The sequence below is a fragment of the Meles meles genome, chromosome 9, assembly GCF_922984935.1.
Source record: "Meles meles chromosome 9, mMelMel3.1 paternal haplotype, whole genome shotgun sequence".
Classification (NCBI taxonomy): Eukaryota; Metazoa; Chordata; class Mammalia; order Carnivora; family Mustelidae; genus Meles; species Meles meles.
This window is the reverse complement of record NC_060074.1, coordinates 90,942,526-90,960,759: the sequence shown is the minus strand read 5'-3', so window position 1 is coordinate 90,960,759 and position 18,234 is coordinate 90,942,526. Positions and strand designations below refer to the sequence as shown.

The window sequence follows — 18,234 nt, the reverse complement described above, 5'->3', positions numbered from 1 at the left end:
ATCCAACCACCAGAAAATGACAATTAGACTTTAGAAAAATATGGAAATCATTGATTCATTCAGGCAAAATTGGATAGTATTCTGTGCATATTAGAATACATATATGAGTGATCATACATGAGAAAATGAGATTGGATAAAGAAAAATCAAAGATGTACATTCATATTTAGTACCCACTTAATGAACTTACTATTTATCCATAAAAAAGATAAACTAGGGCGCCTGGGTGGCTCAGTGGTTTAAGCCGCTGCCTTCGGCTCAGGTCATGATCTCAGGGTCCATCGAGTCCCGCATTGGGCTCTCTGCTTGGCAGGGAGCCTGCTTCCCTCTCACTCTCTCTCTGCCTGCCTCTCTGCCTACTTGTGATCTCTCTCTGTCCAATAAATAAATAAAATCTTTAAAAAAAAAGATAAACTATATAAAAATATATGTATTCCCTTTATGCATATTCTTTAGATTTATTTTAAAAGTTGATTTTTTTTTCCTGAAAATGTTATATAAAATAAATGTGTTGGACATTTACAACCAGACGAAAAAGAGGTGTGGCTAGAATTCCAAGTATATTAGTCCTGAAGAAGCTTTCTTCATATTCACAAGCTCTATAAATCAGAAAGGAAAATCTTTGTAGCAAGAAATCCAACTAATATTTTATTGGTTAGATCTATGCTAAAACAGGCATGAAAAAAAAAAATCTATGCTTGCATTAAAGTTAATAATTTTTTAAACTTTAATGGAGATTCTCATTATATTAAAAAATAAATTAGACAACTGAGAGGCCAAATTTGTTGCCCCATTTAATTTTTTAAAAGAAAATTTTCAGCATTAATAATGCTCCTAAAATGACTAGTCAGTCACTGTGTTAAAATGGCAGGGGATGTGACACTGGGAAGAAGATATTGTGGGAACCAGCACAGACAGGTGCTTATTTATTCCGTCTGATTCATGTCATCTACTTTAACATATTTCAGAGTTCAAATATGAAAGGAAATATATACAATATACATTTTATTTAATAATAACCTGCTCCCAAATGAACTAAGTGAATAATAAAAAACATTACTTCGAGTGAGCAGGGCAAATTAGCCATTTAATATATTTAAGCTCTAATTCTCACAGGCATGGAAACTGTGGCTCAGGAAGTTAATGATCCACAATCACATAGATGACAAGGAAGGGTTCAAGCCAGGAATTTCACTCAGGCTTTATGAACCCAGGCCTGTGGTGTATTCTGTATGTTGTCTCATCAAGTATAAATATAATACAATGATATAATAATCTTATATCAAATACTATTTTTCCCTAGGTATAAAGAATAGAACAAAGATCTTCATACTTAAAAACAAAAAACAAGCCATGAGAAAAGGTCTTAGTATTGAGAAACAAGTCTCTCTTGTTCTTTTTTCTCAAGTAGTGCCTAAAACTATCCAAAATAAAATTGTCTTGAGTACAGATTTTACTCAAATTTCCCATAGCAATTTGATAAATCATCATTATATATGAAGCCAGATCTGACTGCGGGAATCACTTTTATGGCTAAATAATTTATCAACTTAATAAAACTAAAAGATTCTATACCTACTAAAATTAAGCAACACTTTATGAGTGTTAGGAAAGGAGTAATTTATTTTCTCCTTAAACTGAAATTAAAAATAAGGAATTGAATAGAATTAGCACCTTGAGAACCTTCAGGGATTATAACTAAATGTAGAAAAAGAACGCTAAGCTTATAAAACTACAGGGAGAAACTTATAAATAATTTAAGGTTGTAATTTACAAAGTTGTACTTGAGATAACTTTAATGAACATAGATTCTTGGTATCTAAATGTGATTTTTCACAAAGGAAAGAAATGAAAATCTTTGTCACTGGTTTTTGAAACCCCATGGAAATTAAGATTCAGTGACAGCATTATAGATTGATTTAGTTCCCATTTGAGTTCAAAATTTGCCACAGTGAAATGTTTGTTGAGGTGTATGATATAGTGTATGGTGTATGATATGGTGAAGGAAATTGCCTTTAGAGAATTAACTTAGTTAATCTAGCACTAAAAATACTTCTCAAGGTTATTCCAGACCTAGAAATGTTCAGAATTGTCAAAATCAAATGCTTTGTTGTATAATGGAAGTTTCTCTGGATAATAATTTGTCCTAGTAAATTCCCATATTTATAAAGGCTTGCAGTTATATAATTTATAATCACAAAATCAAAAATGGGACATTCCAAAAGTGGTTTGAAAGGATTATAAGAATAATGTCAGAAATTATCATAACACAAATATCCACATTGTCTTAATAAGACACTAAAGTTTTGGGCAGGAAAATGTGCAATGAATACACATTATGTTCCAATATGAACGCCCAATTAATTATTGACATTTGAATAACATGTAAAATATTCCATTTGGTAGCACCAGAAATCTTTAAGTCCCCAAAAGTTTACTGAATTTATCATATGACCATTGTACCAATAATCAGAATTACTTTACATATAGGTAGACTTAGAAAGAAAACAAGTATTTTTTTCCTCTCACAATTAGTTAGATTAAAGCTCAAAAATATATAAAATATTACAAATGACTTTGTATAATTACAAATAATTTTTTTTGAGAAATAAAGCTAACAAAACTTTGGCTTTAGTAGGGAAGGGTAAAAAGTGTGAGATAGAAAGAAACGAATGAATAAGGCCAAATTATTATAAAAAGAACAGGATTAAGTGTGATATTTTTAGACATAAGAAAATAGTGAAAAGCAACTAATTTGAATCAATCATTTTCTTGAATTTAAGATTCCTTTGAGGGGCGCCTGGGTGGCTCAGTGGGTTAAAGCCTCTGCCTTTCACTCAGGTCATGATCCCAGGGTCCTGGGATCAAGCTCCACATCGGGCTCTCTGCTTGGCAGGGAGCCTGCTTCCTCCTCTCTCTCTGCCTGCCTCTCTCCCTACTTGTGATCTCTATCTGTCAAATAAATAAATAAAATCTTTAAAAAAAAAAAGATTCCTCTGAACACAGATCTGAGTTTCAATTTTTACAATAACCTCACCACTTCTTTCTATTCTTATGCCCTTATGAGAGAGCATGATTATATACTTTATCAGATATGATAAAGAAAGATGAGATAAAACCAAAAATTTCCATGCTGGCACAAAAATGAAGATTATGTAATTCTTTTATAGGTAGATGCCTTGAGAATCAAGAATGTTACTGTTGGGGCACCTGGGTGGCTCAATGAGTTAAGCCTCTGTCTTTGGCTCACTTCATGATCTCAGGCTCCTGGGATCAAGCCCTATATCTGGCTCTCCACTCAGCAGGGAGCCTGCTTTCCCCTCTCTCTCTGTCTGCCTCTCTGACCACTCGTGATCTCTCTCTGTGTCAAATAAATAAATACAATCTTAAAAAAAAAAAAAAAGAATGTTATCGTTCCCTCTGCCATACTGAGGGTCAACAGTATGTTACTTTATCAGCAAAAAGTACAAAGAAAACAAAAAGAAAAAAAACAAAAGCCCTACAAATTAACAATAGCAGCTAGCCTTTATGAGAGCATGAGTTTTATCTGACAAAAACCTGCTTGCAATTTTCAATGTCTTAGCAGTTTCATTAAAATTACTTAAAACTCATACTAATCAAATGTTTGTAGGCCAACATGTCAATGTCTCCATCTTTAGGGTACGTGCAAATAATATAAAGCTCTGAATACATTTCATGAATACATGAATTGACATCTTTCATCTCCTATGAGGAAACGTGTAAAGTAGAACCTTCTCTATTCCTTTGAGGGCTTCTTCACATTTCCTTGTTCTTCATTTAACGTGCAGTTTTGTTTTGAGAAAGCATTCCATGCCAATCCCAAATCACTTTTCAAGTGTCCTGAATGTGTTACTATTGCTTAGAGGTTACTGTAATATAAAAAGAACTCAGGCACAGATAGCAGAATACGCGCTAAAAGGAAGAGTCTAGGGAGAGTATAACCTTGAACACTACTCTTTTTTTTTTTTTTTTTTTTTGGTCTGTAGTTTGGTGGATGATTCTCAAATGTATTCTTTTAATGCAGTCATGTACTCACATAACAAATATCCAGTAGGTACCTATTATGTGCTAGCAGCTGATGATACCAAATGTAGAGACTTTAGCAACCCTCATGAAACCCACTGATTAATGGTAGAGACAAAAGGGTAAATTAAGAATTACCTTAAAAAATGCCAGTAGAAATACTTGAAACTTTAACTATTTAATTTGATTTGATTTAAATATTTAAGCTTTAAGTCTTGAAGTCATAAAAGTACAGGCTTCAACTCTGAAACTGTGCAGTGGTGAGAGAAGTTGTCATTTCCATAAACAATTCAGAAATGAACTTTTCTTTTGAGCCAAAATAAAAATATAGGCCATCTGGGTTGTTCTCTTTTTCTGTTAAAACTTAAAATAATATTTATCATTCATTCTACAGGTCTTGCTCTGGTTTCTTTTATTCTTACATTTCACATCAGATTCCTTCTTGATTCCTTACTTCACAATATTGAGTGAAACAATTATGTGTGTATGCCCAGCCAATACTGGAGAAGTATCAATAAAAATACTTCACAAAGAAAAATATATTTGGCATCTCTAATGCGATAGCATATTATGTTTATAGCTTGCATTATATTTAGTTCCTTAATTAATTTACACCTACCTCATTGTATATCTTCTCATTTTAATAAATATGTACATATACATATATGATATTATTTTGCTATTTACATATTTCACAAGTTTTTCCTAAGTAAAATGTCATATTTTATTCATTTTTGGTATCCCAAATATATAATATTTTATGTGTCCCTAAAATATATATATATTTTCCTATGAAATATTTAATGCCTAGAGTCTTAGAGCCTAGACTTATGGTACTCATAAGCTGATTTAGAATTCTTAAAATATTACACAGAAATCTACAATTTGTTTCATGACCTCTAACTTGTCTCAAATACATGAGTCTATCCAATCCACCCTGGATAGTCCACATTGAGAGATACTGAGACAATTTCCATAGGTGCATAGAGAAGCAAAACTTTGAAATTTCTCTTTTACCCTTTAACCACAGTTTTATTGGTCAGATCCTTTAAAAAAATCAGGGTAAGTTCATACATTTATGTGTGGCTGTTTCTGGTTTCTATTCAACATGGCTTTGGTGTTCTGAACCAGAAGGTCCCTCCTGTAGTTGGGAGTTGGCATGAACTTACTGGCCTCTCTCCTCCATCAGCCACTGAGTTAAAGTGATAGCCCAAAGCATCTTTATTACTTTCAGCCCTCTTTTCCTGCTTTTAGCAGGGAGGATGAGATCCAAGATTCATGTTTAGAGGTTAAGGAGTGAAGGTGAAGCATATAGTAAAAGATGAGGTGAGCAAAACCTTTAAAACAGGGTGTTAGCAGAATTTTTGAGAAAATCCCTAGTGAAAAATAGTGTGATGCTTTTCTTTCATTTGTTATAATTTGTTAATATGCTTTTCTTAGAGACCTATAGAGGTAGCTGCCTATAATTCGGGGGATGTTCTGAGTTATTTGACCATCGTGGCATCTTAATATTAAATACTAACAGTCTGATTCCACCCTTATTTCTACTGCAAACCAAATTTAAATCTACTTGCTTTTTATATGTGTCATCTTGCTTTGGGATGAAAGCATACTTTAGGATATAGTGTTAAGTTATGCTGTACTCCTGCTATCTCAAAATATGTTAAACTATCATTCAAGATCTTCTGTATATTGTTAGCATATTCTAAAAGCATATATATATATATAGATATAAAATCAATCAAAGACCACTTGACAATATGTAGTTGTCGAACACCAAAATCCCATATTAAGCTGAATCCTATGAAAAGAAACACTTTTCAGCAAATTATTTATGATTATAAATATATAAAGCTAGATTAACAAAACAATGCACAGCTCAGTTAAAAAAAATGAGTATTTGTGCTTCACTTAGAGATCATACACTATGGAAAGTTAACCAAATTTTTGGTATTATACAAAGTGACATACTGTGACTCCTACTGTAGGAAGTGAGTTTTTAGCATAAAAAATTATTACATTTCATTTTTTTTCCATTTTATTTATTTTTTCAGCGTAACAGTATTCATTGTTTTTGCACAACACCCAGTGCTCCATGCAAAACGTGCCCTCCCCATTACCCACCACCTGTTCCCCCAACCTCCCACCCCTGACCCTTCAAAACCCTCAGGTTGTTTTTCAGAGTCCATAGTCTCTTATGGTTCGCCTCCCCTTCCAAATTTTTTTTTTTTAATAAACATATAATGTATTTTTATCCCCAGGGGTACAGGTCTGTGAATCGCCAGGTTTACACACTTCACCTCAATTTTTCTAAAAGGAAGTGTTGCCTTACAAAAAGTCAACAGAAGGAAGAAACTAATTTTTCAAGCTGAAGTAAATTCATACATGCTTTCTATTTTGCATTTGGTTATATTTTAAACGATTTCAAGTCTCCATTGTTGAGAACAGGCTTCATGACCACCTTTCAAGACATATTTATATCTTGGATTCAGCTAATTTACTCCATCATTGTTCACCTTTTTTTTTGGCGACATCACCTGACATGTTTTAACTTCAAACATCGAGAATATGAAAATGCTGTACTTTATTCATATGATATGAATTTTGACACCTAGTCTATGTAATATTACCTGGAAGCCAATGTTTCAATAAACATTTCCTAAAAATCAGCATAGCTGGGGGGAGGTGGGATTGGGAGAGGGGGAGAGGGCTATGGACATTGGGGAGGGTAAGTGCTATCGTGAGTGCTGTGAAGTGTGTAAACCTGGCGATTCACAGACCTGTACCCCTGGGGATAAAAATACATTATATGTTTATTAAAAAAAAAAAATTTGGAAGGGGAGGTGAACCATAAGAGACTATGGACTCTGAAAAACAACCTGAGGGTTTTGAAGGGTCAGGGGTGGGATGTTGGGGGAACAGGTGGTGGGTAATGGGGAGGGCACGTTTTGCATGGAGCACTGGGTGTTGTGCAAAAAGAATGAATACTGTTACGCTGAAAAAATAAATAAAATGGAAAAAAAATGTAAAAAAAAAATCAGCATAGCCTTTAAAAAGGTGTATCAATTCTTAACTATAAATCCTGAGAAACATCTATCCATGTGACTTAATAAATTTTTAAGAAATATTCTTAAAAAGAAGTGAGGTATGAAGGTAAATAATATTTGAATTATTGCTATATATTTCAAAGATTTCTTGTTTTGTGGATTAAAATGTAAATTTTGTTTGGGGGGCTTAAAATTAGGAATTCAATAATATTTAATGAGATACTCCAGCTGAGTCTGTGCTGATCTCACAGTTGCAATGGAAAGAAATGGGAAATCTAAGAGACATCTGGATACAAAAGATGACAGGAGTTAGTGACAGATGAAAAACTACAGAAAATCTAAAGTAAGTTTCAATCTTGTCAGGACAAAAAGACATACAATAGTTAGGCAAAGAAGTCAGTAGACTAAATGTAGGTGGATATATTAAATTTCTATTACAGTGGACATTCAAAGATTTTCTAAAGAAAAATAGAAATATAAGCAAAGCAATGAAGATAAGACTTTGGATGCAATGCTTTGAATGATGTAAAAAAAAACATGAGCATATGTTTTGAAGGGTAAATATAACAAGAAAGGGAATGGCATATAAAGACATACACGAAGAGAGACATGTGTAGAGGAGGTATATGGAGGGGGTGAGAGAGAGCAAGAGAACTCAGAGTTAGAGAAGGTAATAGAGTAAATAAATTCTTGCATGGATAACTTTGGAGAAATATGTCAAAGAGAAGGCAAATGGTGTGATATCTAGAAAAAATATGAATTTGGCTATGGATAAATTTTAACAATTCTGGAAGGAACAGAACTTCTCTAAGAAGTTGAGAAGTAAACATGCAGAGAGAAATAAGATACTGTTTTGGGAGGTTGTTGTTTTTTCTTTCTTTCTTTTTTTTTGTTGTTTGTTTGTTTGTTTGTTTCAAATGAGATCTGATCCTATTTGAAAGAGAAAGGCTTCACTGAAAGGAATGGATTAAGGATGACAGAAGAGTTATTGCATGAGATACCTGAGAAAATTAAAGTAGAGAAGATTTAAATAAGAAAGAAAACTTTCTCCATTCATCTGTTGATGGACATCTAGGTTCTTTCCATAGTTTGGCTATTGTAGACATTGCTGCTATAAACATTTGGGTACACGTGCCCCTTCGGATCACTATGTTTGTATCTTTAGGGTAAATACCCAGTAGTGCAATTGCTGGGTCATAGGGTAGTTCTATTTTCAACATTTTGAGGAACCTCCATGCTGTTTTCCAGAGCTGGTGGATAAAGAAGATGTGGTATATATACACAATGGAATACTATGCAGCCATCAAAAGAAATGAAATCTTGCCATTTGCGACGACGTGGATGGAACTAGAGCGTATCATGCTTAGTGAAATAAGTCAATCGGAGAAAGACAACTGTCATATGATCTCCCTGATATGAGGACATGGAGAAGCAACATGGGGGGGCAGGGGGATAGGAGAAGAATAAATGAAACAAGATGGGATTGGGAGGGAGACAAACCATAAATGACTCTTAATCTCACAAAACAAACTGGGGGCTGCTGGGGGGAGGTGGGATTGGGAGAGGGGGAGGGGGCTATGGACATTGGGGAGGGTATGTGCTATCATGAGTGCTGTGAAGTGTGTAAACCTGGCGATTCACAGACCTGTACCCCTGGGGATAAAAATACATTATATGTTTATTAAAAAAAAAAAAATTGGAAGGGGAGGTGAACCATAAGAGACTATGGACTCTGAAAAACAACCTGAGGGTTTTGAAGGGTCAGGGGTGGGAGGTTGGGGGAACAGGTGGTGGGTAATGGGGAGGGCACGTTTTGCATGGAGCACTGGGTGTTGTGCAAAAACAATGAATACTGTTACGCTGAAAAAATAAATAAAATGGAAAAAAAAAAGACTTAAGAGACATGTCAAAGAAAGAAAACTTTCTCTGAGGTTAAACTCACTTATTTTAAAACATTCACAGCATACATTCACACATCCTACTTTCTCATACCACATCATCACTATCACAATTGACCACTGAATTTATTTAATTGCTTTACTACACACTGAAAACTTTGCCATCTTTTCCCTCCACTGCTGACATTCTTAGGGTCTGCATGAGTCATGTTGGTGACCTTGTGATCATCTCAGCTCACGTTCACCTCATCTGTTCCAGGGACCTATATCCCTCCTTTACCCCTACCTTCCATAAGCAAGGCCACACACTCATCTTAATTACCACATGGGACTACTCTATTTCCAATTTTACCAATTCTGAAATCATTGCTTAATTTATAGAGTTGCCTTGGTCATTCGTATCCTTACTCCTTACTCTCTGACTTTAATATACTGTTTTAGGTCTCCATGATTCCTTGACTAACTTCTAGTCCTCAGCTCCTGACTGGCAACTCATGGTTATTCCATTATAATCCAGCTTTGAATTTCTCACCACCTGTTCCCTTTCTCTCTCTCTCTTTCTCTCTCTTGTTTTTTTTGTTTTGTTTTGTTTTGTTTTTGCTACTGCTAAGGCGCTATTACTACTCTAGGTCATAGAAACAAACTAATTAGATCCTAGAAATCTATCACAGCTGGATTCATGTTGCTTTAAGTTCTTTTATTCATATTCTAGTCACCACAATAATTTTAGCAAAACTTACTTATCCATTTAAAGCTGCTACCCTTACTCCTATGACTATCACTTATAGCCCATGAGTTTCTTCAATTTCACTAATTTTAATTGCTAAAATAAATTTTATTGTTGCATCCTGTCTCTTCACTCCATCTCCAAAACTAGAGGGAGGAAGAGAAATTCCCCTAATTCAATGCTTCCACTTAAATTTACCTCATTTAATCCTTTCAATAACCAAAAAGGACATAGGCATTTGAGATCAAGATATTTCAGAAGACATCAAAGGTAGGAGACATCCAAGTTGGGGTTCCAAACTCTGCTGGTGCTCCACCTAGACACCCCTCAGACCTTATTTCCTGTTTCTATATTCACCAGCCCCAGCTTTTGTGTCCTTTGTCTCTAACAGTTTCCACAGGCACTTTTCTTGAGAGAACAGGAACTAGCAACTCTTCTTTCACAAGCAATTCTGAGAGCTCGAAATCTTGGGAGTATAGGTCTCCCAAGGGTTGTCCTCATTCAGTGAATGGTTGGGTGGGAGTTTGAAAGCCAAATCCCCTTGCTCTCAAGTGAGGTTTACACTCCAGAGCTCCCCAAGTAATCAGTGGAGACCTGGACCTTGCTCACAGCTGAAATTTTGTTTGGTCTCTTCCCCTTTCCTATACTGATTGTCTCCCATTTCCTGAACTGAATTCTCATTCCAGGATCCGTTTCTAGGATACCCAATGTAAGACACAAATTTGTCCATCTGCTTTCTGGTCCGCTATTCTCCCTGCCCCACTCTATTGCTCCTTCCTTGTCCATGTTCTTCCTACACTGACTGAAATTTGCCTTTCCACCGGTTTCTTCCCTTCTGTCTATGAACATGTGGAGTACCCCCTGACTCCTACACAGAGGAAAACTTTCTCCATACCCTACTATCTTCTCAACATCTCTATTATTCCCTTTCCCTTCATTGTCCAAATTTCTGTCACTATAGATGAAATATGCTAGTTCTACATTCTAATTATGTTTCATTTATTTATTTTTTATATTTGGCTTCTGTCTTTACCAATTTCCTGAAATTGATAACAATTAACAATATCACACTGATCATCAACTGCATGTGCTATTCTTTGCTTTAATCTCTCCTCAGCTCTTTACTGCTGGAACACTCTTCTCCCTGGAACTGTTTCCCCTTGACGTCTATGATAAAGTAATTTTCTGAGGGCTTGCAATGGCCACTTTTCTTTCTCTTTGGCCTTATTGTTGATTTTCTTTTTCCTCTCTCTTAATCATTTCATCCCCTAACTATAAGCATTCTTCATTTTTGTCCTTAAACTTCTTTTTTTCTGTACTCTTTTTTGGTCATCTCATTCACTACCATAGTTTATTGCAGAGTCTGAACCATTGGCATAAACCAAAGTGACTTTATATTTATCCAACTCTTGATTCCATATACTCTACTGAATATCTTTTTTCCAGAATAATCCAGGACTTCCAAGACAATCTCAGTCAAAAGAAAAAAAAATGTTAAGGTTAATTTTTCAGGCATAAAAGACTGGCTCTTTCTGAATCCAAACTGATTATCTCATATGTATTTTAAAATTTTTCACTCTCTCCAGCTTTGATCAGAGTCCTGCTGGCCTAAGGACTTACAGTGAGAAAATGACCTTTTCTTTTCTTTACTTCTCTTTTTTTTCCCTCTTCTTTCCCCTTCCCTTCCGTTCTCTTCACTTCTTTTCACTTTCACTTTTCACTTTCCCTTCTTTTCACTTACTGATCTTTTCTATTTATTTTAGTCTCCCCTTTACATATTTGCCTGTAGCTCTCTCCATTATTTGGCTTGAGAGTAAAGAAAGAACCCCCTCCCCCATAAGACTCTGTCTAGGATGGTAACTATTTCTAAGAATTCCCTAATTTAAACAATGCTACAATTTCAATAAACTCTCATTACACTTCTAACCATTGCTTATGTGGAGGCTTTGGGGCCAGAGAGAAGGTTTAGGAGAGAGTCTAGGACCATTTTAATATCCACTTAGGAAAGTAGAGAAGGTGTTTGTGGTAATTTCCTTAATATGTGGAGAATACTATAGTCTATTTTATGGCTCCAAATTATCCCAGCTACCTGTAGGCTCTTCCCTATGTGGCTATACTCTTGCCGATGGCCTTTGCTTTGCCACTACCAATGCTTTGATTATTCTATTTCTTCTTCATATGATATATTTCCTCCCCATCTCAGACATCTCTCTCCTACAAGTCTTCTCTATAAAATCTTGACTAAGCATCACCATTGTTGCTACTACCCTCACTGTGATTACCTACTCTGACTATACGTCATCTCTTTTTTCTTAAAACGCAGTGTAACTTTATAAAGATCTTAGAGAAATTAGGTTAACATGAGATTTAGAATGAGGTTTAGGCTTGAGTCCTACTGATCTAGGCTTTTTAAACCTGAAACTGAATCTCACGTTACAATATGAGACTATGACTTTAACTGAAACTGTTTAAACAGAAAACTCATTGTGAACAGAAGCAGCATCTGATTTTTATATCATCATACTTCACAGTGCCTCCTAGTGTCTTTCACACTGTAAGCAGTCCTATTTTGTCAAGATGTACTGAACTGAAGGCTGAAGAAGAGATGGAGATGCCCTGACATGACCTTGCACCCAGCGTGCTGCACTCATAAATGTTTTTTTAATAAACTGACAGAAAGCAGCGTATATGTGGGTCCCTTTGCCTGATGTTCTCAATCATCCTAGAGAGGAGTAGGTATGTTTTTCTGCTAAGATGACTGTGGAGTTATAAAATATACTTAAAGAGAAGAAGACCTGGAACAACAACTTGAGGTCCTACACTATGTTTCAACAAAAAAATAAATAAATGCATAAATAAAAAAGAAAACTACAGATTGGCAAGCAGCAGCAGCAAGGGGTCTGCTAAACTGAACTGCATGAATCTATAATAGGCCAGGCACAAGACACGCTCGATCATACAAATGAAGTGTTGGGCTTATTATAAATACAAGGGGAAGAAATTCTTTATTAGAAACAAACTCATTTCCTATGTATCTCTGGGATTTTATAACATTCAAATTATATTTGTTCCTACCATTAGAATAATTATCCACAATAGAGCAATTGATCAAGTTTTCTCTATTGAGGCTATAATGATTTATTGCTTGATTATAAATTACAATTTAAAAAGAGATTTTTAAAGTACTATCACATTTCCAAAAGTGCATTTTTATTTTTAAGTTTATGAGTGTGATATGGACATATTCAATTGAGTCATGTGTTATAGTCTTGGAATTAAACAGAAGCACACCCTTCCCTCACAGTCTTAAGATGTAATGGCATACACGTGGTTGTAGGCAAGGGCCTCTACAGGGGAAGGGGACATCAGACTCAAGTCAAAATTATTTTATAAGCTTCTTCTCCTAATTTTTTTAAAATATTTTATTTATTTGACAGAGAGAAATCACAACTAGGCAGAGAGGCAGGCAGAGAGAGAGAGGAGGAAGCAGGCTCCCTGTGGAGCAGAGAACCCGATGTAGAGCTTGATCCCAGGACCCTGGGATCATGACCTGAGCCAAAGGCAGAGGCTTTAACCCACTGAGCCACCCAGGCACCCCTCTTCTCCTAATTTTTTTCCAGCATTTTCTCATTATGGCTTATCTTCTCTTTTACTTATACTTCTGATTTTTTAAATTTTCATATCAGTTTTATCCTAAAACTGTTAAAACTGTTTCCTTGTATTTTGATATTTTTGGTTATTAATTTTTGTAATGTTTTCCAATACATATGTATATGTGTGATATGTTACACACACATGCATACATTGTAGCATGACTTTTGAGTTTAGAGAAACCTAACTCTCCCACATATCAATTTGAAAGCAGAGTAATATTTAAAATAGCTGACTCAGTCTCCTTATCTGTTAAATAGAGGAAATAATACAACTTTGGGTTTGTTGTGAGCTTTTAAATATACTAAAAGGGTAACAGAATTCCTGGTATATTAGATATAGCGTATATGAGAGAGATACCAAAGATCATACCAAGTGTTTTTTTTGTTGTCGTTGTTTTGTTTTTTTGCTTTTAATTTTATTTATTTATTTGACAGACAAAGATCAAGGCAAGAGAGGCAGGCAGAGAGAGAGGGGGAAGCAGGCTTCCCACTGAGCAGAAAGCCTGATGCAGGGCTCGATCCCATGACCCTGGAATCATGACCCGAGCTGAAGGCAAAGGCTTAACCCACTGAGCCACTCAGGTGCCCCCATACCAAGTGTTTTGACCTAAGCAACTGAAGTAACAGGACAGGCATCAACTAATGGAGGACTCATAATTGTAGAGAAAGATTCAGTTCTGTTTTGAACCTGTTAAGGTTAAGATTTCTGGTGGATCTTCTTTTGGTTATCTATTGCTTCTAGCAAACCTGTCGAAATTTAAAGGCTTAAAACAACAGTAACTTACTTACTTCTGCATTTGCAATTTAGTAAGAGCTCAGTAGGAACCATTCATTCCTTCTTCACATCTACTGTGGTGCCACCAAGGTGGAGGTGACATAACAGCTAGGGACTGGAATCATTTACATTCACTCACTCAACATATCTAGCAATTGGTACTGTCTCTCAGCTCAGACCTTAGCTAGGGTTGTTAGCTGAAACACCTACACTGGCCCCTTCCTGGTGTACCTTGGCTTCCTCACAGCAGAGTGGGTAGTTTCTAAGAATGTCCAAAGATAACCATGTAGAAGTTTTCTTTTCCCTTATGATACAGCCTCAGATTTTACATAGTATCACTTCCATAATAGTCAGAGATCCACCCAAATTCAAGCACATGGAAAAGATGCTCCACTTCTCTGTTTGGAAGTGTCAATATCACATTTTAAGGAGAGCGTGTGAAATGGCAGATATCATTGTAATCATCTTGGAAAATAAAATCTGCCACAGATCTGTTAGAAGAAGTAGTACGTAACATAAAAATCTAGAGTTTAGAGTGAGGTGGGTCTTGCTTTCAACATTTTACAGTCTTTAACATTTAGGTGGGATGAGACTACTGAAGAGAGAACGACACCAAGGACTGAGCTCTGGAGAACTCCAAAATTAAGGTGTAGAAGAGAAAATGAACAAAGAAAGAAGAGAGTGTTGGAATGACTACTGAAATGGAAAAATCAAGAGAATTGGTTTCCTTCTTCCTCACAATGTCTCTTTGAAATTCACTGAAATTCACTTTCTCAAGATCTGTCCTAGTAATAGAATCTGAGTTTGTTGAGAAACTGAGTTTGTTGTATATATTGTTAGGTCTGGGACCTCATGCAAGCCCATGTAATGAGACATAACTTGTTAAGTATGTCAAAATAATATCTTCCCTCTGTCTATTGACTGATTGAAGAATGTGCATGTAATCCATTTCTGATTAAGGGATAACAAAGAAATTGATGTAAAGATGTTTTTCTTCCCAAATATGATCCAGCAAGGAAAAGCTTTTTTTATCCTCTCCCTTTTCAAGTGTAAACAAACTCCTTGATGATATATCAAGCATGTTGCAACAGTGAGTCCAAGACATGAAGTCTTAGACAGAATATAACATAGTAAAGATAAGAGTTGGAAAAAAAATAGAAAAACTCCAAAAATTTACACTCAAAATTTTTGCATCCAAGAGCATTCTTAACCAATGCAAGTTTTTTTTTTTAAATTTTACAACATAATCTTAGTCAGAAGTGTGACAAATTGCAGGTGTTACTTCACATTCCTATATTAATTTTCTTTGTTTCCTTTTTCACTGTACTAATACAATGACTTAATTCTATAACATTTGTCAAGAAACTGAAACAAATGAAGATATTGGAAAAACAACATACAACCTATAACAAATAAGAAAGTTTGTAGACTTTCACAAGAGCCAATTTGATGTTTTACATAGATTGACTTAATTCTAAATCAGCATCATGTTATCTAATACACCATGGTTCACTTTCCCATCCCTCCAAAAAGAAGAGGAGTTCTGTTAACGTAAAAACATCCACTCTTTAAAAACCAACAAAAAACTCTGAAATCAAATCATACTAGCAATGAAAGAAACGTGGTGGTGGCAAGTTATATAAAGTTTTATAATAGGATAACTTTGATATCACTGATTAAGAGAAAAATAGTTATCAGTCTGCATTTTATTCTTTACCAGCCACTGTACTAATGACTGGGGATAGAGAAATAAACCAAATGCACATGACTATTCTCCTCACAGCGCAGTGAAGAATGGAGACATCATCCAGTCCAGAGAAAAAACAGAGGTACTAGGCAAATAAATATAAGTAAATAAGCAAATATTAGTGCATGGGATTCAGAACAAAAAATAAAAGTAATGAAAGTACTAGGTACTTTGGTGTCACAGAATAGAACAATCTAATCTGTTCACAAAGCCAGGGAAGGATAAACAAAATTTAGCAAAGTAAAAATAGGAAGGAAAACACTGCCGATAAAAGAAAGAGGTTGTTCAAAGGGTAGGAATAGAAAAGAACAGAAGTATCTGAAAATATTTTTAAAACTATGTAGTCCAACAGAGACTGAGATATCACAAAGTGGCAGTAGCAGGAGTATGAGCCTGAGTCTTTACATAAGGCCTGATTAAGAAGGATCACAACAGAGGTGCCTGGCGGCTCAGTTGGTTGAGCATCTGACACTTGACTGCTGCTCAGTTCGTGATCTCAGGGTCCTGGTCTCAAGGCCGTGAGATTGTGCCCCACATCGATCCCTGACCCGTGCACCGGAACCTCACATGGGTCTCCTCACTCAGCACAGAGTCTGCTTGTCCCTCTCCCTTTGTTCCTGGCCCACCTGCTCATGCTCTCTCTAAAATAATTAAATAAATAACAAATAAATAAATAAGATACTAAAAAAATTAAAGACGGATCACAACAGAAATTTGGGCTTTACACAAAAGTCAATGGGGATCCCTCGAAAGGATTTAAGCAAGATTTATTTTAAAGGAAAAAAATTCACTATAACCTTTAATGATGTTAGGAGATGAACTGGGAAATTGCTGCAGTGTTGTATGTGTAAGACAAGAACAGATTTAATTAAAGTGGGAATTGCAAAGATGGAGAGTAGTAGATTGATAATATTTAGAGAAGAAACATTAATAGAACTTGATGGCAGATTGAATTCATTTTAATTTTAGGTATGCAAAGTTTGAGCATCTATGAAACATCTAAATGGAAAAATGGAGATGTCAAAAAGGCAGGTAGACATTTATCTGGAACTCAAGGGGAAAAAAATGCAAAGTTTGGGATGAACATGTTGTCTTAGCAATCACAGACTTATAAATGGAAATTGAAGCTTTAGAAATATTGAAGAAGGAGGTTGGATATTAATCACTCATCAAGTAAGTGAATACCCATTTTGTAAACAGTTGTAGGGTAGACCTTTAAATTGAGAATCCAGAAACATGTTGGTATACTTACTTGGATTTACACATACATTAAAGAACTGTGTAATAAATATGACCTCATCAAATATATTCTAAAATATACATCACAGAGTGAAAATAAACTTTTCTTTTTTTGCTTAGGTAGAAAACTGAGTTTCATTTCAAATACTATGAGTAAAAATAAATATTAATATGAACATCTGGATTTTTTAAATGAAACTTATGAAAACTCACTTAAAACTCAAGATATATGTAAAGCTTAAAATTACCCTTTCTCTGGGTGCACAGCTATAGCTCTTGGTTGATCCAGGCCTTGGGAAATAATTACATAACGGAAAGAGCCATTGAGTCTTGCAACTTCAATTAAGTTGAAACCATGATCTGTCCAATATATGTTACCTAGGAGAAACACAGGTGTGTTTATAATATGGTTGTAAGAAAGAAAAGTATTATTATTTATGGCTAAAATTAACTTTCTAAGCATTTGCATAACTATCAAGAAATCATATACTTCCTATTTTTTTAATGTGTACATTTCCTAAGCAGAAAGTTGTAAATAAACTAATATGCAAATACTTCCCAATCTCATGCATCTGTGGTTTAAACTATATAATGATACATTTATATGCTAAAAATAAATTGAAACTTCTTTCACCTAAAGAAGGGATCTATTTTAACTTTCTACTGACTCCAGGCAAAAGAGAACTTCTAACACTTTTGTTTACCTGCCTCATGGTTCCCAGGAGATTTGGGCAAAGTTAACACTACATAATCTACTTCTGCATAAAAACACTGGTCTAAAGACTCAAAAGCATTAGAAAGAATGAAGCCAAGAGCAAAAGAGACTATTTATCCCTGTGGCTAGAAGTACAAAAAAAAATTATTGTGAGTTGGAAACAGAATTTTTATGAAGGAGATTGAGATCCTAACAGAATCGGTAGGAAATGAGAACAGAAAAAAACATGGATTATACCAGCAATCCAGTCAATAGCTATCCCCTCCACTCTTCCCAAGCCATTGGTAATGATATCTTCTTTCCAAGTCTGATCTCTTTTAGCTCGGCTAATTTTATTGAAGCCCATGTCTGTCCAGTAGATGGTATCATTTTCTATGAATAAGACAGAA

The 18,234-nt window shown here is 35.2% G+C and overlaps 1 protein-coding gene across 1 annotated transcript in view; it reads right to left on the bottom strand.

Annotated features, from left to right (window-relative positions):
* LRP1B (LDL receptor related protein 1B) overlaps positions 1–18,234 on the bottom strand; it is a 2,013,404-nt gene that overhangs the window by 482,844 nt on the left and 1,512,326 nt on the right. The window contains exons 36-37 of the mRNA XM_046019480.1: positions 18,083–18,217; positions 17,379–17,508 (exon numbers count right to left, since the gene is read on the bottom strand). Of these exons, the coding sequence (XP_045875436.1) occupies positions 17,379–17,508; positions 18,083–18,217 (265 nt within the window). The remainder of the gene's footprint in view (positions 1–17,378; positions 17,509–18,082; positions 18,218–18,234) is intronic.